Below are 26393 nucleotides of genomic sequence, written 5' to 3' on the forward strand. Positions count from 1 at the left end.
AAATTTGCTGTTCCAATTTTATTTCATTATTTCAATCAAGAACTAGAACTAATCTGAAGGAACTTGTTAATCTCAGTTCATAAATTCTGAAAAATTGATAAACCTGACATACTTAAATATGCATTATCAGGTTGTACATATTCTTCAAGAAGTCTTAGGAGACAGTCTAGCATTCAAGGATGCAGTTTTGACCAACAAATGCTGCGCATTCTTCAGATACTTCGAGATGACGTCACTTTTCAGAGAAGGAAACTACTTTAGACAGCTATTATAGGCAATAACAGGAGGAACACTTAAGTGTCAGAACCTTCCTGTGATAACAGTATTTGAGTAGTTTGGTACAGCATTTTACCCAAAGAATTATACTTGGGATCCTGGATTCCTTAAAATCAGATTTACAGGTAATTGAATAAACTGTAAGCACTCCTACCAAGCATCAGACCTTACTTGGAAAAGCTAATGCCAGGTTTTTAAATTGGGATCATTTCTCTTTAACTGTACTGTAACTGCATTTGCTCTGGTGGGTCTCACATTTCACGCAGCAGATCAAGTAAGACTGCAGTTTCATGTACATTTCCAATTTGTTCTTGGTATTGTTTGGGCAAGTTTTAAACATTTGGCTATAGCATTTCAGTACAAATTAGCCAGAATAACGTAAGGTTTCAATTTGCAGGTTTAACCTTGCCAATGTCCCAACTACTTTTGCCTTGTATTTGAACTCTAATTTAAATGCTGATTGTAATGGTATTGTTGTAATTAGCAGAACAGTTCTGCAGGAACACTGCCTATTAGATAGCAAAAGCATATCAAGATGTGGTTAAGCACAAAAAAATAGTGCTTAAGAGCAAGCTCTATGCAACTTTGTACCTTCAAATACTGCTTGAGGTGATTATATTTGTGTATGCATTCAGATATGTTGGTTAAAGGAATTTAAATAGTGAGCTCTGTTTATTCGGCCAAACTGTTTATAGTTTTGGATTTATTACCTGTCACGCCTTTCAGCCCCCTCTTACTCCTTCTCAATGTTTTTGGCTTGAAATGATTCTGTTTTGGCACATTCTGCAATGCAACATTTCATTTTTCTAGAAAACTCCCCTGCTAGAAAAGTAACACAAAACCCCAGGAAATTTACCTAGTCTCCAGTTTCACTACCAACTCACAACAGCCACAGTTCACTCAAAGCCAACTGAATCTCTACCCAGTTCCAAGCAAGCAGGGACAAATTCAGGCATTCATATCAACTTCTGACACACTTTGGTGTACAGAAAGCCTGCTTTGACAGAACTTCAACAGTAGAACCAAGAGCCCAAATACCCAACAAAAGGCTGCAAAGACATGAGGACAAAGATGAAAAGAAGAGAACTGCCATCAGAAGAATAGGAACTATGCAAAGATTTGCATTCGTCCAGAAAGAACCCCTACAGGTTTTCATTTTTGATACTGGGTTAATAAAATTCTAATGTTAAAGAGAAAATGAAAAGAAAAACGGTGAAGAACTGTAGTGGGAAAAGATTTCTTAACAGGTATCAGATGAAATAAGTGATCATCAAGAAAATCCAGGTAAAAAACTGCATCTCTTTTCAGCAATAGTCTTTTGCCACAACACCTAGCTCAGTGCCCCAAGAGGCTACACAAACAACTCAAAACCTTCAATGGAATGCGGAAATACCAAGCATAGCTACCTACGTATTTATGTGAACCTTAATACACAGAAAGGATGTCTATTTGCAAACTAGTTCTCTGAGATTTTTATCTCCCTCTGAAAAAAGATCAGGATTGCATTCACCTGAATCTGAGTTTGAGCTGATTCTCAGTCAGGAACCATTTAAAATACAAAAAGCACTCAGAAGGAAAGAACCTGCTCCATCTTCCCAAATTTTTCATGTTGTCCATCACAGTCCACAACACAAGCACTTCTCCTCTTAAATTCATTGAATAAATTAAGAATTACTCAGAGATCCAAAAGATACCACATGTTTTGAAAGAATTTGATCATGAAGCCAAAAGAAATTAAATTAATTACAGCCTCCCTGAAAGTATCCTATAACAAGTACTTTGTTCCCTCACTTGTAAGGTGAAATGAGAGGCACACAACCCAAATAAATTTGTGTTCAAGAAATGTCACTTAATATATTCCCATGTAGAGCAGTGATAAATGTTTTCTGATACTGAGGTCAATTTTTTCTGGGAAAAGACATTTTTCTATATAGAAGCTTCAGTGGCCAGGTCCCACAGTAAAAGGATGGCCAAAGGCCACAAACACAGCCTGATCAACCAAGCCATCATCTTGCACAGAGTACAGTAGCACTTTTACATGAGTAATTAAAGCACTACATATTTGAAAAGTGCTACATTTTCACATAGTTGCCCCCCAAGATGATTTAACGGAGGGAATGGTTTCTAATGAATGTAATTGTTCCCACCAAGCTATATGCCCTGCTGCTCTGAGAGACATAGAATCACTTAGGTTAGAAAAAACCCTTAAGATCATCAAGTCCAACTGTAAACCCTGCACCATCAAGTCCAGCAGGAGGAGGATACAACTAAAACAGGAAGGAGGATACAATTATGAGAGGGAGGGCTTTTCTAGTACACACCTAAAGTGCAGAAGAAGTACCTTGTGTTGAGATGCATACAAACAGCTACTGCCAAAAAAAAAGCATTTGATCTGCACACTAAACATACATTGCAGTGCACTCTAGAATTTTGAGAGTACTGCAAAAGGAGAAACAAAGTAAAATACTAACTCTTTGAAGGTCTCTAGAAGTCAACTAAAAGCAGATAAAATTTTATCTTCTTCAAAATACAGCAGCTGGCTTCACCATATTTTTGCAACACTCAGAATACTAAGATTTAATGGGATATATTCAGAGGTACGTCAGCACTGAGTCCCCTTGCTAAAATAGTGTTTTGCTTCAGACCTAATCCTTCAATTTGATTTTACAGAAGCTGAGAAATAAATTAGAACTTATTCATTGAGCTCATACATGAGCTCTCAACTTAAAGCTGCCTCTGGATTACATCTTAATGGCTCTATAGTGAACTGCAAACAGTATTGATTTCTTTTATTTGAAAAACAGTCGGTCAAGCTAATACAAAGCGTTCAGCTTGGACATAACATTCCATGCTTTGCAGGTAAGTGTTAGAAGAAAACTCCCTGATCAAGGCAAACCCATACAAAAACAGTCATTCAGTCTAATCTTCTAAATCAAGTTTCAGACAACAATATTCCAGCTGAGACTGTCTCTAGCAAATTGCATTTAAATGGCCCACAAAAATCCATTTAGTCTTTCACTTGCCAGAAGAGCAATGGGGGGTAGTAAAAACTCATGCGTTCTCAAGTTTCTAACTATAATTGATTGATAGGGTAAAGAATTGCAGACAACGTCCAAGACTGGGAAGGAAGTAAAAGGCAGTGATATTCAAAGCTAAAGAAAGCTGTATCCTCAGGAGAGAGGCAGTGTGGAGGCATCAGCATGCATGCACACCCACAGGCTACCACCTTCCTTGTGAGCCAAGCTGTAGCCAAACAAGCAGGTCTCTCCAGCCTGTGATTTACACTGAGGACCAGACATCTGGGTTTTGCCACCTTCCCTTCACTGAAATACACAAAGTGAGAGCCACTGGACTCCAGCTTCAACACCAGTACAGCCTCACCTTTGCATCCCTCTCAAGTGCATCACTGGTATCTCAAAGCTTGAATTTAAGAAGCTGCATGGTCTGCCAGGTACTGTCTGCTTTCCTCTATGCAACAAAAACAGAGTAGTGGTTACCCCTCCAATGCATCACTGAGTGAAGCTTGTTTGGCTAAGGATACCAACACACACTGTCCTTCTCTGGGGGAAGATCACCCAGACACACTCAATAGCAGGACCAACATTTTGTCTCTTTGAAATATAAAATATTCCACAACTCTACAGATGCTCTAAACCCACAATGTGAGGGAGGGTACCATTATTTTGGCCATAGCTGCACCACCTGTGCCCATCAAAAGAGGTAAATTATGTTCCCTTAACAGCATATCTAGGAGTGGAACAACACAAGCCGTTTCAAGCATCTTGTTTCCCGTTTTAGTACCCATTCTGTAGAGAAACATCATAGCTCTGAAACTCGACAGGTAACATGATTGCAGTCATCAGGATGAAGAGTATGGTTTGATTGCTTAAACTGATGGCAACACCTGCTGTCAGATACTTCCTGAGGTGGTTCGCCCTTCCAAGCAAGAATCCTGCTTGGATTTTGCAGCTCTTGGGAATCTTTACCTGCCTAAGTAGTACTTTACATGATTGCTTCTCTGCTGTACAGTACCAGAGCTAGGATGGATCAGTCCCACAAATTTCCTTTCTAGTTGTTTCAAGGTATTCCCTTGATTCAGCTTCAACAAGTGTTGTGTCACCTGTCTTACAGAAACAGAAGACAAGCTGCACAGAACTGGAAAGAATTAGGTCTGTTTGAAAAGCTGGAAAGCAGAGGCTGTGAAAGGCCTTCAGCCCCAAACATTCTGCTCTTCACAGAGCTGGGCACTCAGGAATTCAGCTGGCAGTAAAAATTCAGAGGATGCAAAGAAGCCATCTGCCATGTGCTCAATCAGGATCATTTCCCATGGCAATGAAGGCGAAGAAGAGTTCACCTGCAATGTTTCCTAGTCCCTCCCTTGCCAAACCTAGATACCTACAGCTCGCCACATAACACATGACTCATTCATAGGACAGCACACAGTGCTGTGAATTTACAATACAGGCAGAATTAGAGCATTCTCTCCCTGCAGTAAAGTCTCCAGTGAAAAGAAATATAAATGTACTACCCACTGTACCATGGTAGGCAAATACTAGAATGGAGTAGGTAAATTCAACTAACAGTTAAAAAATGTTATGCACACACCCCAAAATACGTAAGTGCCACTGCTTTTACAGCATCTAACACAATCAGACTCCTGTTATTAGCTGGCCCCTAGACATTACTCTCTATAACTGAACAGTACAAAAACATTCAGCCTTCCATAAGCGCAGAACTCAACTCATCTTGTGGAAGACAAGAGTCTTTATTATCAGCTGAATCCTCCTTCAACATAAGTCTACTGTTCATGGAGAAAAGAGGCAGCATTAGTAAAAAATCCAGACACATAAGTTGATAAATGGGCCTTCCAGTAACAGCACCAGTTTCAACAGCACCTGTTTTGCCCCAACTGCTTCCATGTCTCTGGTCTCACTATCCTGTGGAAGGTATCAACACTATCCTTTGCATAACTCTTATGCTCCCTGGTTATTACATTCTTCTGAATCTGTTGTCAAAATAAGTGTTTGTCAAATCACACTATTCCAGGGCACAGAAAAATTAGGCTAACATCTGAAATTTCCTCCAAGTATAGAATACACAATTACACTGCTCTGAACTCTGATTCTGCATGTGAACTCATAAAAACATATTTTTACTACAGTATCTGCTGGCCTGCATTTAAGCCTCCCTCTCTAATGAATTAATCAGCTGCAAACCAGTGGTGAAGATTTCAGGGTCAACATTAGTATTCACTGGCTCTATAATGGGCTAAATTAAGAACATAAATCTTAGAGATTAGTAAAGGATTATTTTGCGTTATCTTATTTGAATCCAAGGGGGAAAAAATGCTTTACAGACTGAAGTAGAACAGAAGTTTAGAGCAATTATTGAGTACTGACTTCAGAGTTTCCACTATTCTTTTGTGGTTTCTTTTCTTTTTCACTGCTGGCTGTCATACAGAGAATGGACTTCCTAAATCTACTTTGTGTCGTGGTAATTCACCTCTTTCAGGCACCTCAAAACTTTTGAATCTACGGTTTAGAGAAATATGAAGTCTACTATTCAACTTAACATTATTAACCATTTATCTGTTTATTGTTAAATTTCTTGGCACAGATTCTAAACTGGTATCTCTAATGATTCGTAGGTGCCAGATATTCATTTTTTGTGGGGGATTATGCGTGCCCAACAACAGAGCCTATGTGATTTATGTGGTCATTTATTACTTACGTGAACTGCTTTTACTGAACAGATTCTACAGTCATAGTCAGACTTGCCAAACTAGAACTTTTCAAAAGTCTGACTTCTTTTAACCATAAGAAATAAAGCTAGACTCAGAGTAATCAGAGCTTGTAACTTAATTTGTAGTAACAGAAGTGTAAGAAATCAGAATTATTATTTGATTACTACCAAATATAACCAAATCATTATGACAGAATTAAACAGAAATACTAGTTAAGGCATATAAATGTACAATTTTTAAAAATCCTTTTAGCTTACATCATTATATATCGTTATTTCCTCTCAGCCTTCAAAGACACAATTGTAAAAGCTGGGGCAAATAGACTTCCATTTAACAGAGCACACCTACTCACATGTAAGAAGTCAGAAAGGAAGAATCAGCATTTCTCTGTTCATAGGCCAGTTAGTACAACACTGTGCTAATACTGACAGATAAGACATCTCCTTCTCCTGGACATTAAAAATCTAGCCCTGGGTGATGACATACTCCAGTAATTGTAGGTGAGGTGTATTGACCTAATTAAATCTATGTCATCTCTTCATGCCCACAGCTATACTTTTGAAAAACTCCTCTCAAACAACTCATATTTTCATGGTGTTCACAGTATGAAAAGAAAGAGGCTGATATTTGACCTAAAACGTATTTCAAAAAGCTTCCATCAAGCATATCCTTAAATATAACTGCAAAATCAGATCATATAAAACCTTAAGTATAAAAGTCTTTGCTGAAGAAGTGGCACACAAAATTACTCCTAACCCTCTACATTTGGGTTCTGCAGAAGTATCTTAAATCCTTTGTCACAAACTTAAATCAGAAACTACCACAGGTTGAAAGTGAAAACTGTTTAAAGGAAGACCTGGTTTTGAATTTCTAGCAGACCAACGCTACTGTACACAGAAGGAATGAGGAGGAGTGGTTCCTCTTCTGAAAACTGCTAGGATTCTGCTGGGGGGCCTGACCTGGGTAATGAGTACCAGCTGCCTACCTTCACTGGTAGCTGCATTCTTCTGGGCTTTGGTGGGTGTGTGATCCGTACTGGAACTCACGTCGGATGAGATGCTTGAGCTGCCCTTGCCTGCAAAAAGAGAAAGAGGTGGAGAGGGAGGGAGAGAGGGAGAACAAACATGAGTATCAACTCTGAAATAGAAAGACCTTCAATATCTGAGCCTGTAACAATTCCAGGAAGCTTTAAACTAAGTTTAAAGCAGCTGATGTGCATTTTGTACACACCAGGGTAGGAGTTAACTGCACTGTAACTTCTAGCATGTGCATCTTCACATGTATTAAGGCTGAAAATAGTCTCCTGTGCCACTACACATTTGCTAAGCTCCATTGTAAATGAAATGTTTGTGATTAACAACATCAGAGGAACTAAAATGTTCAGTTTACTCATTCAAATACCTCTAACACAGATCAGGAAAAATGGTTACATTCAAAATACATTAAATGAGTTTAGATTTCTGTTTTATGTGTTCACATCATATATTCAAGCCACTTGGTCATGTGAAAATGAAAGCAAGGTATCTGTTTTCTCCTTCACCATGCTCACTGCATGATGTAATACACCATTTCAAAACTAACTTCTCACTAATGGTGGAGGGTTTTTAACTGTAAATCATAACCTATGGATGTTCCTTCTCTTATTTTCTCTCTTAAAAGTTTTTCCTGAATTTCCTACATCAGCGTCTTCAGACCTACATGCAGAATGTCAAACTCTAGATACAAGTTACAAACAAAAGAAATCCAAATACACATTAAAAATTAACCCAGATAGATATTACAGAAGAACAGAGTTGTCTAAACCAAAGCTGTCTTTTTGTTTACCTGTGAGGATCTAAGGAGTCACTTCTGTTTCCCTTCCCTCATTCTACTCAATCTCAGTAATTACGAACGGGGGATACATTGTATTCTGCAGCAGGAACCAGACCAACCACCCAATGAGCAATAAGTGAGATAACTCTAGAGAGAGGAAATGCAGTGAGTACTGTTGCATTTTTAGAAGTTACCTGTCCCCACAAACACTGCATCATTGAAGCCTTTAAGACCTGTGTTACTTTTTTGACCAAAATTAGGCTGTATGCAGAAATCTAGCTGACACCAAGTTTCTGTCACTTGAGTAAACCTATAATCACAGGAATGTTAGCAAGAGACTTTTCTGATCTGTTATTTCAATCAAGCATTCCTTGGGGTTCTGGGTTACAGTATGCCTGGTTTTCATAACATTTAGATGTAAGGGAGAGGTCTGCTTTTTAAAGGTGCCACAACAGAACAAGGATTTAAGTTTTAATGGGAAACGACTGGAGAATGTGCAAATGTAGGTTGCTTCACAACAGAGGTACTGCCACTTAATCTGTCAGCCAGCCCTAGAGAATCATTCTCCTCAGAAAGTTGCTTAAGTTAACATGCTTAGATTTGAGAGATGATTATGAAGTGGAATGAAAGGATATTAAAATGGCCAGAAGGAAATAAAAACATAAATGGCTAAAGCTAGTAGTTGGGCAGGGTGAAGAGAGAGAGAGAAAAAAGTGTATTTCCAATGATTCACTAACTGCTTTTTACATTCCTTTAAGAAGTTAAGCAAAACCAAGAAGCAGCACTTCCAGAATATCACTTCAATTGCTCTCAAGCTGTGACATGAGTTGGAGTAATGGACTGTGGGGTCTTTATAGAAATTACTGCCCCAAAATAACTCTCCGGCTAAGGCAACGAGGTTTGTGGTAGAAGAAAGGCAGAAGAGAAAAGCAAGGATAAATATTAAATATTCTTTCCTAGGAAGAGGCCAAAGAACATGAAACACCTGCAGCACCTGATAATGAAATCATTACTGACAGGAAAGGTATTTAGATAGTATTGCCACTACCAGCAAGTCCTTATGTACCAAAAACTCCAACAGCAGAGGCAGAAAACAAAATTCCAAGGGGTATCAGCACTCCTTAAGAGATTAATAGAAAGAAAACAAAACTAAACAGAGTAACTGGAAAATTATTTCCTCAAAGCAAATAAACAGGATTTCCTCTAAAAAATAACTTATCTTTTTTGGGGGGGGGGAGGGAAGAGCGAGAGGAAGTCAGTGATACCAAATAGCAGCAGAGTTGCTAGGTGGTCATACCTGGCATGGGTTGTTTTCACAAAGCGAATGCTTCCCAGGCTCCATACCTCCCCATTACCAATAGTAGTTCTATTTACCCCAAATACAAGCCCACCTCAAAGAGCATAACCAAAATATTTCACCCACTGTAAGCTACTAATTGTCAGTACACCCAGCAGCAACATATTTACAATTGCACACTTCTATAGAAATTGTGAAATGCCTAATGTAAGTGTAGAAATTTATCATTTAAATCTACTTGAACTTTGAAACATTTTAACACCTTGCAAGAATTTAAAACTAAAAATTAAGGAAAAAAATATCCACAGTTACTGCTTTTGTTGGATACAGTTCTACCTGTAATTATTGTTTTAGATAGAGTCTTCTCTTACTGTATATAGCCCCAAAATTAGCCTTTTTCCTTACTGCCTACTCTGAAACACTCCATTCAGATGAGGAGGAAGCAAGACATACTTTCTAGTAATTTTCAATGTGTTTCAAAGAGACTAGCTGACAATACATATCTTTTGTTTTGAGGTTTTTTCTGTGCAAAACAAAGCTTCTAGTAGGCTAGATTTGGCTACTGCAGATTCATGTACACGTGCCAGAGCTAAAACATAACAGTTTTTAAATATTCTCCAAAGAGGAAAGGATAGGAGAGCAGCAGCTGTTCAGCACAGAGATTGTAGTTGGCCTCTTCTCCCATGTAAGAAGTGACAGACAAGAGGAAACAGCATCAAGTTGTGCCAGGGGAGGTTGAGATCCAATACTAGGAAAAATTTCTGCACTGAAAGGGTGTTCAGGCATTGGAACAGGCTGCTCAGAGAAGTGGTGGAGTCACCATCCCTGGTGGTATTTAAAAGACATGTAGATGTGGCGTTTAGGGACACGGTTTACTGATGGACTTGGCAGTGCTGGGTTCACAGTTGGACTCAATTGTAAGGGTCTTTTCCAACCTAAATGATTACATGGAATATTAGAATCACAGAAATTCAAAGACTGCCGATTCCCCTAATGCCATAGGGAAACTTAAAGCACAGTATAACACTGTTTCCAGAGGCCAGTTCCTCTCCAATTCAGAAAGCGCACTGAGAAAGCCATTGCACATAAATATATCCTGACAACAGTTCTAATGCAATGACAACTAGAAGGATCATACAGAGGCCAATATTGCAAAGACTAGAGCAGTTATGACTGTATTTGATCCTCTGCTTAAATTAAAGGCCTGCCAAAAGCTTCCCTAACACGACTTGCAATCATCTAGAGTTTCCTTCATACAGTCAACAGTTCTTTATTTCTCAACCAGAAGATGCAATCGAAAAGAAAGGAAACTGCACTACTATGGTAGTAGGTAGATATGGTAGAAGAAATCTATTTTCCTAGAATACAACATAACTCACACTGGGAGTGAAGGTACCACGAACCTCACAACACCTGCAAAGAATCACACAGCTACACAGTTGCAATTCAGATAATTTCTTTGACCTGCTTCTGAAGAAGCAAAAGTATAGATTTTTTTTTTTTTTCCATCTACTAGTGCCAAAATCTTACAATAGTGGAAGGAACAAGATTCCAGCCATCTAACCTAGTATGCTATTTCCTCCAGATTACATTTTGATCCTGCTGGAAAGAAAGCTAGAATCAGGCAAGCATATAATATAACAGATACTTCTTCTGAACATTGTCTGTCTTCAGGTCTTTGTAGCCCACGTATACTCTTCAGCCATAGATGTCTTTCTACTCAGTAGCCCTACAGCCTCATTAAATCTGCCTTGTCTCTTTTGAATAATGACTACTAAAATAATGTGTTTAACTTTCTTTTTATCATCACAGATGGCTATATTGACTATAATGTTATGTTTGTTTTATAAAAGTGTTTCCTATCATAGTTTTGCAGACTTTGGATTCTGCCAGTCACACTCACTGCTGAGAAGTGTCAAAGACATCACAAGTCAGTCAGGACAGAATCAATGCAATTTAAACTTACCTGGGAAAGCACAGTCCATAACTGTATGACACTGAAAAACTATTTTTGGAACCACATGTGCAAAGCCTGTCCTAGTCTGAACCACAGTGAGTCCCCTTCTTTTGCTCTGGAACAATTTTACTAGGTTTTTTTGCAGCACATTTGTCTTGGATTCTGGTGTATGGGCATTTGCATGCCCTATTTTACACATCCTTCTAAGATCTCATAAAGATAGGCTGACCTGACCATTGTTTCTTATGTGTCACCCTGGAAAGTAACAGCAGTATTTCTCTTGACATCAAGTTCTTATGTGATGACACCTTTCTTCAGCAGGCAGTGACAGGTACCTCAGTGTCATAGGTTAGCAACCATAGTCCTGGAAGGGATGTCCTTGCTAAGGGGTGCTTACAGCTTCCTCTGGGGCCTGATAGAACCTATCAGCTGGCCAGTTTGAATATGGACAATTCTCTAAGCCACTTAAAGTTGTGACCGCCTCTGTGATCCACACTTAAGAATAGACAAACTCCCCCCCTCACAGCTCTCTCTCGTTTCCAGCACTGGGACAGGTGGCTGCGAGCCCCGTGCGGGGACCAGCGGGCCCAGCCCAGGCCCTGCTTGGGCCAGGCAGGGCCGGGCCACGGCCATCCTGGAGTCGATGGACCTGTTCCAGCCGTGGAACCCCCCCCACTGCCTTGCCGTGGGCAGCCGGAGCGGCTCGGCTCTCCCCCCTCTCCACTGCAGTAAGAAAAATTCCAGCTGCAAGGCCAAGGTGAGATTAACCCTTTTATTGCTGTGAAGAGCTGAAAACCTGAGGGAAGAGAGAGAAGATGCTTAAAGCTGAAATTCTGTTGTGAAGCTATGATATATCAGAGTATCCATTGTAATTTCATGAAGATATGGGGGGTGGAGTGTTCAACTCGTAAGCAAAAGCACCTGCACTGAGATAGGCAGATGCTGAAGCAGCTGTAATTTCATGAGAAGTTTGGACAGGGAGAGATGGAAGCAATGAGGACTTCTGCTCCAAACGGGAAAGGAGAAACCTCAGTCCCTAGAGATGCTCCCAGAGATAGTCCTAACGATGAAGATGAGGAAGATCCTTTGCTCCCAGGGAAGGAGAAGGGTCTCTGTTTTTTGTTTCTGAATGGCTCAACCTTAAAATTATACCCCAAAAACCTTCAAGAGTGGACCCTCGAAAGCAGTTGCGGGAAAAGCTGCAAGTCGGGGAAGGGACTCACATGCGAGCAGAGAGACTCCTCTTCCTGAATGGACTGAACAATATTTGGAAGTGGGCAGCTGTCTCGTTGTGATAATGTTTTCATAGCATGAGCGAGAAGAGACTTCTCTTTCTAAATGGACTGAACAAGGTTATTATGGAAGTGGTAAACAGACTGAACATCTTAAGGGTTGTCTTTTTACATTGTCAGTGGGAGAAGGGAGGAAGGTGGGGGGGGGAGGAAGAGAGTTCTGAAGGTGGTATAATTTTTTTTTCCCTCTTTTAGGTCTGTTAATAAACTTCTTTATATTTCTTTCAAGTTTGGTGTCTGCTTTGCGTTTCTCCCAATTCTTATCTCACAGAAGATAAGCAGTAATGAGTATTTTGGACCAAACCACTACACTAAAATGGTGTTTCTGCCCGGTTACAAACCCAACCCGCTACACTCAGGAATTAAATGGATAGTAGGGCCAAATCCACGTCTTGCCATGCTGAAGTGAAACATAAGACAAAATGCAAAAACAGAAAAACAAAGTAATCATTTAGGAAAAGAGAGCAGAAAGCAATTAAGCTCAGAATATCCATTAATCTTTTTAACTGTCCAAAAGTGTTATATTACAATGACTTTGATGTAAAAAAATCTGAAAATTTTGTTTACTTAAGCCATCAATTCTTATCCACATGACATTATACAAATTAAATTTCTCAACACGAAAGTGCATATGTGCATGGTTTTCCTACCAGATGATCACTACTTTCTCTTTTATATCTTCAGAGAAGTTCTTTTAAAATCAAATACATGCCAACCACATCAAGAAGAGATCCAGAAAAAAAACCAATCCAAACCTCAAAGCATCGGGGATCATTCAAGAGGAAAGAAAAATCTCTTTTCCTTCTCTTGTTTCCATGACACACATTATGCTGGTCCAAATCACCAAAACCTCAAGTGTATCTCTTTACAATCTGCATCTCCAAAGTCTGCAGACTCCTAGTATGCTTCCAAGTACTCCCATAGAAATCAGCAGCCTCGTGCAGTACTTTGGCTTTGCAGATATACAGCATCCTTTAAAGATGCAATATATCAATTCATTTATCCAAAGTAATGTTGGACTACACACTGTGGACAATCATTCTCCTTGAACTTTACATTTGTACCAATGGAAATTCTGTCATAAAACTGGTTTCCATCTATTAATTCTTAACTGCTGAGCAAACTGCCACTGTTTCAACACTGAAGTTACCTACCTACAAGCATTGTTACTCACTGAACTGCTTTCAGGATAAAATATGTTCATTTACAAATTCATGTTGACCTTCTGCCCTAAAATCTTAGCAGTATGGCTCTTAAGCTTGCTCTCTTTTTTTCCAAATTAAAACATGCGCCAATATAACAAGCAGGCTCCAAATTTCATTCCACCCAACATTTGTCAGGATATGATAAAACAAACAGTAATCTGCACAAACTCCAATCCCAAGGAAAGGAACTAAACTGAATGTTTCACAGGAAGCACGCTGAAGTTGGAAGAGTTTGCAGATATGTGCCAGCACTGGCACTTTGGGACAATATTTCTTAAAACTTTCACAAGTGAAATCTCCACAAGCATTTTTACATTACTTTTTTTATTTTTAAACCACAGCTCCAGCTTCCAGGATTGTGAAATTTGGCTGTGAAATTTGGCATAACTTAGCTATGAAATAGTGCACTTAGTTCTACAGCATTTCTGTAAGTTTTAAGCTGAACTTCAACTCAGGTCCCACAGGCCAATTTGGCCAGTTTTGCTCTTCCAGTCAGTGCCTGCCTCACCTTCTCAAGTACCACAGCACACGACAAAACCGCCTGCAAACGCCAACAGGCTACACTAACATATCTCTGGTAGGGAGTTAGTCACCTTATGTTTTTTATTTCTTTTAGGAAATTGTTTCAGGTGCAGGCACCAGCCAGCTCCATCGGCCCCACCACAGGGCATGGCTGAGCCCCTCAGCCATGGGTGGGCAGGCACCTCAGAGCAGGGAAGCTCGGAGGCACAGCCCCTTCGTGTCACCTTTTTGAGTCAGTCTTACAACCAGATACAAGAAGCCACTTGAAAGGTGAAGCTGTAACAACGAAGGCACTAAGCATTATTTAATTCTGATGTAAATATGGCTGCGCAAGTTCTGCAGCTAGCAAGACACAATGGCTCGAGCACTATACTGCGAAAGGCCTGAAAAACATACAGTAAAGTGCAGGTGGGGGATTTCTTCAGAACCATTTAGAAGAATTATGTTTATTACTAGCAAGGCAAGACTTCAGAAAGTCTGGATTAAAATCATGAAGCTTAAGTAAAATTGTTCACATAGGCAGAGATTCTAGTTGCTGTGCTAGAAGCCTACTGGGTTTGTAGTCAGGACATCTTTAACTCTCATCTTGGTGCTAAATAACTCACTATGAGTTCAGAATAGCTAAATACTTTATTTAATGAAGTCTTCAAGTGGACTCATCTAGTCTAATGGCTAAAAAGAGGCAGGGCACATATTGCCTCCTCTATGTAACAGATAATATCTTTTCTAGATATTATCCCTTTTCTAGAGAACTTCAGCACTCACCCATGAGGCTTGTCAACCAAGAACCTTTATATGGCACTACTAAGGTCACCCTAATTTTTGAAGACAGTACGTGTCTGCCTTATCACAGGATTTCACAATACAGTGACAAACAGCACGCTCCACTGCTAGGTTTATAAAGAAGCAATAATGCATCAAGCTACTCTCTTGACACCTGCTAAGCAGCCTGAATGCCGGAAGGTAATGCTTATTTGCAGCCAAACTTTGCACCCACTCCAAGTGTTAAGCTCTACTTTTCAAACACACACTGATAAAAGCCCATGAACTGTTTAGTCTAGGCTGCCTGAGAAGAAAGAATGCAAGTACTTTTCTTATTTGAACTCAAAGCGAGAAAACAAGATGAGAAAGCTTTAACATCTTTTTTTATTACTCAGCAGGACTAGCACGTCTCACGACTAAGTATTAAAATACTATCTTTCACTGAAGTGGCTTAGCCTGTATTCCAAAAATGGTTCCTACTCTGTAACCTTCTACTTTGCCAAAGCAACAGGGAAATAAAACTTTGGCCTTCCTACCAATCACAGAATTTTCCTAGAAACTGTTCATTCATTCAATATAGGACTTTCCGTTACAAATTTTCATCCAATCACCACCATGTTTTAAGATGGGCATTTACTTGAGATTCAGTGTTCTCAAGTTTATTACCTAACCTTTACCATTTTAATCCAACATCTGAAAATAATTATGAAACCAACATAAGAAATTAATAAACACAATTAAGTCAAAACAGAACCCTTTTTCTAGTTTTATACTTTCTCTGAGAAAGTCACTTCACTGACAAGTTCCCCACTAATGGTTAATTCAAATCTGTTTTTTCCCAGCTCTGTTGTAATTTAAACAAAATGTTAATCCTTTCCATTCAGAAAAGCCAATGACTATGCAGTTCAATACCAAATATAAATTAGTAGAGACTTCATTTGCACCTTCTCGCATGAGACGTGCCAAAGAGTGGAGGTAGCCTGAGAGGATAAACTCCAGTGTAGATTCTGAAGTGGCTGCAACCTGCTATTGCACTGGAATGCATCAGACATTTGGTATAGGTCTGAAGTTCATTATATAGTTCAGTAGTACAAAATCAAACCCACCACATACATGTTTGTCTTCCACAATAATATCATTAACACTTAAAATATGTATTTAGATTTTCACAAACAACTAGTTCCAAGATCTAAACAAAAAAGGTTAATACTAAACTTACACTATCAATTTTACTGCTCAGCCAGGTACAGTGGAAGCAGAAGGAACCCACAGCTGGAGATGGCTGCTGTGGCAGTGCTTTTTTGGTGTAGTACATAGTAACACCACAAAAACCAACCCCACAGTATCTCCCAAATTTTGAGCTTGAATATTGACAGCTGGTTAAGTCAGAGTTAATGTTAGAGTTGAGGAAGTGAGAAACCTTTATTGAAACATCATACAAAGTACTCTGGTATCAGTGTACGCTGTGAAAAGCGATACAAAAATCTTTCACATGACAGTACAGATCTGACAGCCTGAGATGCCTTCTTTACTTAAAGAAGAACAAAAGAACCTGACAGCTAAGGAAGAGCAGACAAGGATCACTCTACTCTTTTAGATAAGCACAGTCACTTCCAGCTTTTCTTTACTGATGGATACAGGGAGGGGGAGAGGGGGAAAGGGAAGTGGCTGACTCAATGATGCAAGTAGGAGACTTTGCAAAATAGTGGGATTACAAAAACTAAATAAAACAGAATTGTGAAAAAGGCATATAGTGAGAGAGAGCGATATCTTAAAGGCAGCTAAAACGAGAGAACCTACATGCTTGAGAAATACCCCTACTTTTTCAACTAACAATCAAGTTTGGCAAAATTACAAGCCACATTGTAGCAGGTTCAGAAATGAAACTCATCAGCACACATAACTGAGTTAAAACAATTAAGACTATAAAAAAAGCCATACCGACAAAAGAAATCAAACTAAGGTTTCACACAATACATTTGGCAATCAACTTTAGATTTCTTCTTCCTTTCTCTCTGAATTCTATGAAATGCAAAGTTCTAATGTTGCACTAACCACAGATGTCTGGCAATGATTGCAAGGAAAATATGAAAAAAAAAAAAAAACCCAAACCCAAACCACAAAACAAAAACAAAGACCCAGTACCTGTCTGATTTTTTTTTAAACACAGTTTTAACAGATCATTTTAATATAGTAGAAAATTCCATTATTCCTGTTGAAAACTCTGTGTTTCAATTACTTAATCTTCTAGTCTCAACTCTGCACAGAGACTGTGCATACTACTGTAATTTGCTGCTGCAGTCACCACCTGAACACTGAGAATAAAATTTATCCAAAACAACACAGAGGCTGATCTATCCCCAGAATATGAGCAGGATAGTAATCCTCCATAGAAATACAGTGCCAATTCAGCATTTTCATTTCTTCTGCACCATTATCTATATTTCAGCTGTCTTTCACAAAAAACCTTCCTTTCAGAGAACATGAAAACGTGGCATGGAAACTTTCAGAAGAGTTAAATTTAAATGTATCTCCCTCAAGACATTACAATTTTTTCATCTATTTTAATCGTAGCATACTCCAAGGTATCCCAACAGACCAGCCACAAAAAGACAAAGGACACTTTTTAGCTTGCCCTACAACCTTCACCAGGGCCATGTTATTTATAACACACAGATATTCAGTGGGATAAGGACACATTAAGGAAAAAAACAAAGGTAACTAGTATCTACCCTGTTGACAATTCCGTATTTAATTTTGAAATGTTTTTCATTCTCACAGTAGTATGTGTGCAACTGTCAAAGATTGTTTGGTTATAGTTTGAGGATTATAAAATTCCTGCTGAAGTATATCCATAAAGCTCAGATTGAACTGAGTAATTCTGGAGAAAAAAAAAATATTTAAAGGCATTGCTTTCAGAAGTGTTTTATCTAATGCCTTTGTGAAAAGACATGCTTCATCCCCCTTTCTTTCCTGCAGAACCAACAAGAAGTAGTTTTGGTCTTCAGTATAACTCATTCTTGTAGTATTCAGTATTAGCTTCTCATTAGAGGAAAAAGGAATACTGAAACTAGGGTACATCTCCAGCAGAAGAAAATAGAGCAGAACCAACAGAAACAGAGTGGGTATGTGACCACTACATGTGACAGTTCAAACAATCTCTTGCTCATGATGTTCTTCTCTGGATGGTTTCTGGGAACCAGCAATGGTGCAGCAGGGCCAGTCTCCAGCTCCCAAGCATCCTGCCCAGCATCACACTGATTCTTGCAATGTTCATTAATTCATGCTAAGTTTCTTTCTCTGAGCCAACTCACTACCTGTACAGAAGAGAGGACAGAGGACATGCTGCTTGCATTAATATTCTGTCATTTGACACCAAATCTTCACCACACTTACTACAATGTCATGTGAGCACACTTAAATACTCAGGGAATCATTCTGCTTCTTGATCACACTATTGCACATAGTTTTTAATTAATCAGTACTGGTAAACTAACAGAAGCCACACCAAAGAAACATGGATCATTTTTGAGAATTTTTCCCAACCAAAAAGCAAACAAAAAAACCACCCAAACAAACAACAACAAAAAACCAAGCAAAAACCCCAAAACCAACAGAAAACCCCAAACCAAAGAAACAAAAGAAATTCCCAAAAATTAAAAAACCCCAAGCAAATAAAAAAAAACCCACCACAAAATCCACAACCAACCAAGCATTCAACCATTATTAACATTTGTAATACCTGAGGTAATTGTTAAAAGCTGAGAGAAAGCACATAAAGTGGTACAATTGCCTATGGCAATGCAACAGCAATTATTACAGAAGAAACAGCTTATTATACAAAAACTGCTATCAAGAATCAGGCTGGTAACATGAGAAGGAAACTAGAAATCCAAATGGGGATGTCAGATAATCTGAGGCTAATGGTAAACACAGACCAGGCTCTGTGGTCAACAGGATAAGGTCCAAGCACACTATCTGCAAGATACTTCTGGTTCTCTCCTTGCATAAACTTCCACTCAATTATACATTTTAATGGCTTTTGTATCATCCTGAAACTAGCTAAGCTACCTATGCAGTGTAATGAAGATGGCCCAACTGGCTCTACTTAAGGATAAGCACCTTACTCCTCGTTCCTTTGAAAGATGTGCCTGATGAACCAAACTGAACTGAGCAACGCCCAGGACAGCAGTCTTTTTTGGCAGACCTGTTAGGCAAGAGTAGCCAAACATAAGTCAATAACTTTGCCACTGAATAATACAACTCAGCTTTTCCCAGTTCTTTCAGTTTCTCTGGTTAGCTTCATTTTGCTGAAAGCAATCACCACCACTAACTCAGTTCTGTGAGCACTGTTCCAACTCTTTGACCACAATCTGTCTGACAAGAAACATTCTCAAAGGGTCTTTCAAGTGTGGAGTAGAGATGTTCAACAATTTAGCCATTTGGGATTTAATTTGCATCTTCCTACATTTGCTCCAACCTAGCAAGTAAATTTAATAAAATTTACAATCACATTAGACCACTTTTGCTAGCAGACAGAGCAAGTCTGGACTCTTACATGCAGAAGTAGAGCACGGAGCAGAGTAGTTATGTCCTGGGAACTGACAACAGTTGTGCATCTCCTCTCACTCCCTCCTCTTTGAAAATCTCTGTCTAGTGCCATTTGGCACCTTTCATACCCAAGCACTTCCTTAACTACTAAGCATCTACTTTTGTAGTTGTAGGCAATAGCAAGCTGCATTTTACTTCCAGGGAAGCATGGAGTTTACATGAGCCAGAGGGAAACACCTGCACGTCTCTGGTCTTGGCATGTCCATGGCTGCATATCGGATCAAAACACAGTTGATGTCAAAGAGCCACAGGTGCAGGAAGCTTGCTCCAGTGCTCATTTCCACAATATCCTTTTAAAAGGACAGCTTATGCTTTGCTAACTACACTTAAGAGAGCTGCTAACGACTCGTGCGATTCTTTTTCTAATGTGTTTTAGCTAAATGCCACTGTAAAAGTACAGTTTGAGAAATACACTATGCCATGCCAAGAACCTGACTTACTCCTCTTAAAATTTGGTCTTCAGAAACTATCTGCACCATGCCAACAGGAGCAAAACTGCTTGTCCAACCCAGCTAGAAGTTTTGTTGATTTATCTCATTCTCCACTATGCTAAAGTAGGGTAAAGTCTATGAGCCAAACCATTGCTCTAACACAGAAAGGGCCTTCAGAAGGTTCTGAGATACTCTTCTACCAGTTCATTAGTACGTAGTGCAAAATGTAATTGAATTGAAATGCAAAAGTATTTCCATGTTTCAGGGAATTTTTGCAAATTAATACTGAAACCCAATCACTTATTTACTGAAAACTACTTCTCCAAAACTAAACAACACACTGAAACTAATACTGATGCAGTGATTTCTCATGTGATTAATTAATTCTCATGTGTTTTTTCCTTGGGTACTCCTTACCCTCATTAAAGGAAAAATCTAAGGCTAACATTTTTTTCAACATAGGCACAAACCCTACAGCAGCAGGAAGACCATCACAGTCCTACACTGGCCTGGAACAAGCAAGCCCAGTTACTCTGTCCAGGGAGCACACATCAGAGGCATTTTATACCAAACAGGCTGATTTTTCCACTTATGCCAATAAGTGTATGTTCATCCCCTAACAGAGGGCCTGAGAGAAGGCAGAAATGCTTAAAACCATCACCTGTTTTTCCACTGCTTGTCATGACCTCTGTCAAAAGAGGTCATTAAAAAGGTACTTGCTCAAAACATAAGCAGTGGCAGTCTGTACAGGATGGAAAGGCAGAAGGATGGAAGTGCAGAACACATGCAAAACTTGTCCTATGTCTGTGTCAGAAAACAAGTAGAAATATATCTGAAATGTTGGGTAGCAGAGGTGAGATTATAAAAATATTTTCTGAAAAAACCTCCTATGCTTCCAACAGTGTGGAACAGATATTTATCCTACTGAATGATTATACTACACCTCTGAAATTAAAATCAATAGCTACCAAAAGGAAGTTGCCATAGGAAAATAAGAGTTTTACACAGATTCCTGCTGCAATTCCAGCACAGCACAGCTACTAATTCACAATTTAGCCAAAAGAATAAATGCTATTTGAACATCCATGCTGTCTTGAAAACTCAGTGAGGTACCTGATTTCTGCATATAAATGCACACACAGGGTTGCATACAGTCAAGAAATGCAAGAGTGTGTCCATTTTTAAGATCACTTCAGAAATCAAAGTCGTACAATGCAACAACTGCACCAGTATTACAACTATTTTGAAATTCATAACCTGCATTTCAGGTGTCAGTGAACACCTCAAGGCAAGCTTTCTCAATGGTTACCTCTTAACCTGCAGTGTTCTGCCTTTTTCCTTTGAAATACAACACAGTTTTCTTTGAAGTAAAAAACACTCTTATTTGAGCCGAAACCCAACTTCAGAAAGCATCACAATAAAATCTGAAGCTGTAGACACAGGCGTCTATAAACGACAAATATCTTTAGTAAGTCCACTCACAAATAACAAAATACATATTGAATCTTGTATCTAAAGCATTTTAAAATATTCATGACTATAGAAGAATGTTTGCCAAAGTGGTTTTTGCACACAAATGGAGAGATGGATACTGAGCATGCATCCACTGTTCTAGGTCAGACAGAAAGGTTGATCTATCTCTGAGCTCCACTGACAATGCCAGACAGCAGACACCTTTTTGGCACAGTTATCCCATCTGACTGAAGAAAAGCACACCTCTCAAGAAGGACTACTATCACACCCTTTTCATATTATCTTACCTTAAAAGCATGTAACAACCATTAGTAAATACCTGTTTGAAAAGGAACTTTTTTCTTTGAGGAAACAATCGCATAAAGCTTGATCTGTTCCCAGGGTGACCTTTCACTATAAGACTACTTCAGAGGGATAAATCACAGCCTCAGTTGTCATTATCCCACTGCACTAGCTTTCAACAGTGCAGAATAAGCTTTCTTAAGCACTTTGACAGTCTCCCTTTCCAAAATAGGCACCACTGATACACAGCACCTTACAGCAAGAACTTGCATTGTGTGCACTGCTGTCTTTAAAAATCAAGACAACAGAAACTATCCACAGGCTGTACCTGACATAAGGGTTGGATTCAGATTTATTCACTACTCACCATACCCCATCCTGCCAACTGAAAACAAAATGGCCAAACAGCTCTTCCTTCACAGCCCTCCATTCTACCTACTCCCTAGCAACATCCACAGGCACTTTCCCAACATGCTCTTCAAGCTAATGAAATCTCTTTAAATACACTGCCCTCTTTTAGTCTCTCAGATGAAGCTCTCCATGATTTAAGCAGTCTACTGATAGGTAGGCAAATATCCATCAAGACAATTAGTATTAAATACTAGTTGTTTCCTCAGTTCTGCCTTTCTATATCCATCTGACTCTTTCAACAAAGAAGATAAGCTCTGGAGGACTGGAATTTCATTCTATTGCTGCAGTCCAGCAGCAGAAACAACCAATGTTTCCATTCTGGAAGACTGCAGGGAAAGCTACTTCTCCTATTCCTGGCAAGAGCAAGCAGTTAATCTTCTAATTTTCACTGAAAAGAACAGCAGAGAATAAAAACTCTGCAAGTTGATCAAGTACCCACCACAGTGGGTAAAACAAACTGCCAAGTGACATATAACAGGATCCCTGCAAAGGTATGCAGGGTCATGACACACACGATCTTCCACAATGATTTATTCTTTTTAAAAAGCTGTAAAAATCAGGGGATGAAGTAGGTGGTCATGTCACTCTTCATCCAACAAGTCTGCACTGATACAGTGCCCTGAAGTAGACAAACTTTCATAACAACATTGTGAAAACCCACACAAGTGTCATTAACTGACAGATGACTGAGCTGTGCTAAATGGCTCCTTGCTCCTTCTGCACAGGCAGGAGGAAAAGATGCAGCTCACTGAAAACCTTACAGTTCTGCAGATGAGCTTGTTTGCTCCCCATCTGTTCATGCCCTTTTGGTCTCTGTTCAAACTGGAAGAATACCCTCCGGAGAGCGTGATCCCCAGGGTGCATCAGGTTTCTGATCCACACTGAATGCTGGGTCAGCGCTTGCCTGTGGAGAATGTTTTAATTACATCATGCTGGAATTTGGCAAGAGTCCTGGCATTTAATTAAACAGCCATTTTTTGAAGCAAAGCTCACAGCAGAGCAGACAAAGAGACACAGAGGCCTGATGATGTGCTTCATAGCAGCACTTCCCCTATGGCCCAGTGCCTACTTTGTAAGCAGTCCCAATCTACCAGGAATACAACATTTCACATCACCAGATGCCTAAAATCAGGCTAAATGGGGTGGTCTACACCCAGGAGTACGAAAACTACTCACACTTTCTAAGAACAGTGAAAACCATGGTAGACTGACTTCAGGTACTGCTATAAAAGCTGCACAACCAGTATTAGGAAAAGGTGATTGGGAAAGGTCCACAGAGCAGCCATGCCACCATATTTCCCCAGACACTTACAAATGTGAGGCCCAACAGGAAGATAACAAAATAGCAAGCATGATGGTGGTAATGCCCTCTTGAAAACACTTCACTATGTGCTCTTCACATCAACCAAAGTTTGTTCACCCAAAGACATCTCATTTCAGGAGCACTTCACTATGTGCTCTTCACATCAACCAAGGTTTGTTCACCCAAAGACATCTCATTTCAGGAGCACTTCACTATGTGCTCTTCACATCAACCAAGGTTTGTTCACCCAAAGACATCTCATTTCAGGAGACAGGTTTTCCAGGACTACAGGCAGTAGGGGAAAAGGAGGTGAGGCAGCAAAGAGCTGCAGGGAGCCTGCAGGTACTGTCCAGTAGAAGACACTGCCCTTTGGAAGAAGTACTTCCTTTCTGAAGCATTAAACAACACAAGGCAGAGCTGCCTTTTGTTAAGGAACTAAAACTGATGTATGCTTGGTTTTCATGCAGTTTTACACCAAAATTCAGCTTGAGAAAGCTTGAAAACCTAACCCAGCAGCATCACGTCTAACATAATGACAACCGTTACCACAAGCATTAGAAAACCTTGCAGCTTCCTATCTGTGAAATGTCAAACATCAAACTTTCTTTGATAGTATTTGGAGAGAAAATTAGGACACCAAAGGTCCTAATTTTCAAAGGTCTCCTCTCCCTTTATAAATTTATTTAAAAAAAAAAATAAGAACAGTTGCCACCAAGACCAAGAACACAAGGTCAAGTGAAGATTCATACAGCTGATTTATTGTCCAACCCCATAAAAATGAACTTGAACTTCTAAGTTAATCAACTATGACTTATACTTGCACATGTAAATGTTGAAAGCTAAGCACCCCCCAAAAAAACCCAAAAACCGAAACAAATCCCAACAACTAAAAGAAAACCCACAAACCAATAATAGCAATAATACCTACAGCTAAAATAATTGAAATGCTATGAAATATGAGCTACTTGCTTTAAGGCTAACCCACCTTTTGAAGATACCTGATCATAGTATAAAAGCCCTGTAGTGCCTCAGATACATGAAAAATTTTATATGCTTGGCCGTGAGAACCCTTTAAACTGAGCAGTTTCCAAAGCACCTTACAGGGAAGATGTGAGGTTGGACTGTCAAGCACACTGCATGCTCAAACAAAAATTTATGGGAATTTGGAAGCTTTTAAAAGTTTCTCTACTGTACACAATATCTGCAGCATGAGTTGTTCTCATGCCAAGGCTGTATTTTTCTAAAACATGGTAGCAAACACTAAATTTCATATTTAATCTGATGTGACACACCAGATTTTAAGCTCATATACGCGTAGTCATTTTAACTCTGAAGAGACAGACATTTTTAAAAAGTAGATGCTAAAATTCTCCACAAAAATCCCACCACCTACAGGCTGCCAAAATTCATATGAATGTAGTGATTTCAAAACACAGCTGACCTGAAGGCACCTTGGAAGCTGGTATGTATTATGAATGCAATTTCTCCTGTCACAATTCTTATAATCCTGGGTCATCAGGCCAGTGATTTCCATTCTACCTAAGCAAGAGGCAAAGGGTGCCCTGATGACCTTCAGCAAACACTTGTTTCTGTACACCACATTTTAGATGAGGCTTCTGGAATGTGTTTCCACCAAAGACCACTACTAACCTGCTACATGTAGAGTAGAGAGAAGTACTGTAACAGGCAAGACAGAAAACACCTGAATTAAACAGAGAAACACATTTGCTTATACAAAAACCAGTTATGGCCAGCAAGGCAGAGGTGTCAGATCTCATCTCAGAAAGTTCCTCCTCTCAATCTCCTTCCATCAAAAAATTATTTAACTACATATGCTCTGATGAATTATACGCATTGTTTGGCTGCCAGCTACAATCTTTTGATTTGTACTTACAGCTGAGTCAGAATTCTTAAAGAACCATTTAAAGTTCTAACTCCAATGTGACTTCATAACGGGTTACAGTATGCTTAATGTCACACATTCCCCAGCTGGCTTACAAACTCACTCAGAACCAGTCACAATGACTGTCTGCACTCCAATGTCAAATTTTATTTTTAACATTAAGAATATATATGCTTATATTTCTTTCATTTTAAAGGTTTAATATTTTCTTTAAAGGATAGCATCTTTTAACCAGGCCTTTTTAATTGGGTTACTATATGCAAATTATTGTGAGAATTAGTATTACTAACACTTTATAGTCTACATATCCTCAGGAGCCCAGCAACACTATTTGCATTAAAAGCTACCCAAGGACACCCTCACAGAAGTGAAAACTGTTACAATTAATGCTAAGTGTTCCCTGTAATTGTTCTGACTGCCTTTGGAAAAGCATACTCATGAGCTGGAGCTCTTCATTGTATTTGTAAATACTGGGGTCCATGTAGTTGTCCATATCACCACAGAATCATATAATCATTTGAACGGAAAAGACATCTAAGATCATCAACTCCAACCATGAACCTAACACTGCCAAGCCTAGTACTAAACCATATCCCCAAGTGCAACACCTATGTCTTTTAAATAGCTCCAGGGATGGAGACTCAACCACTTCCCTGGGTAGCCTATTCTAGTGCTGGACAAGTCTTCCTATGAAGAAATTTTGCCTAATATCCAATCTAAACCTCTCCTGGCATAAATTGAGGTCATTTGCTTTCCTCCTGTCACTCAGTTACCTGGGAGAAGAGACCAACCCCCACCTCACTTCACCCTCCTTTCAGGCAGTTGTAGAGAGCAGTAAGGTCCCCCCTGAACCTCCTTTTCTTCACACTAATCAACCCCAGCTCCCTCAGCTGTTCCTCATAAGACTTGTGCTCCAGGCCTGTCACCAGTTCCGTTTCCCTTCTCTGGGCCCTCTCCAGCACCTCAATGACTTTCTTGTGAAGGACCCAAAACTCAACACAGGATTCGAGGCGTGCCCTCACCAGTGCCAGGGGGACGATCGCTGCCCTATCCTGCTGACCACTCTATTGACAATACAGGCCAGGGTGCCACTGGCCTTCCTGGTCACCTTCA

General features: G+C 39.5%; 1 protein-coding gene and 1 long non-coding RNA gene across 3 annotated transcripts in view; both read right to left on the reverse strand.

Annotated features, from left to right (window-relative positions):
- FBXL7 (F-box and leucine rich repeat protein 7) overlaps positions 1-26393 on the reverse strand; it is a 289554-nt gene that overhangs the window by 130582 nt on the left and 132579 nt on the right. For both annotated transcript variants that reach the window (XM_048311581.1, XM_048311571.1), the window contains one exon: positions 7005-7094. Coding sequence is in view for 1 of the 2 variants with exons in the window: in XM_048311571.1 (XP_048167528.1) it covers positions 7005-7094 (90 nt within the window). In the remaining variant the exon portion in view is untranslated. The remainder of the gene's footprint in view (positions 1-7004; positions 7095-26393) is intronic.
- On the reverse strand, positions 8384-25883 carry LOC125329485. The gene is made up of 3 exons (XR_007205161.1): positions 25804-25883; positions 18805-18810; positions 8384-8395 (listed from the first exon to the last, which is right to left on the reverse strand). It is a non-coding gene; the product is annotated as an uncharacterized LOC125329485 (long non-coding RNA).

The sequence above is a fragment of the Corvus hawaiiensis genome, chromosome 1 (assembly GCF_020740725.1).
Source record: "Corvus hawaiiensis isolate bCorHaw1 chromosome 1, bCorHaw1.pri.cur, whole genome shotgun sequence".
Lineage (NCBI taxonomy): Eukaryota > Metazoa > Chordata > Aves > Passeriformes > Corvidae > Corvus > Corvus hawaiiensis.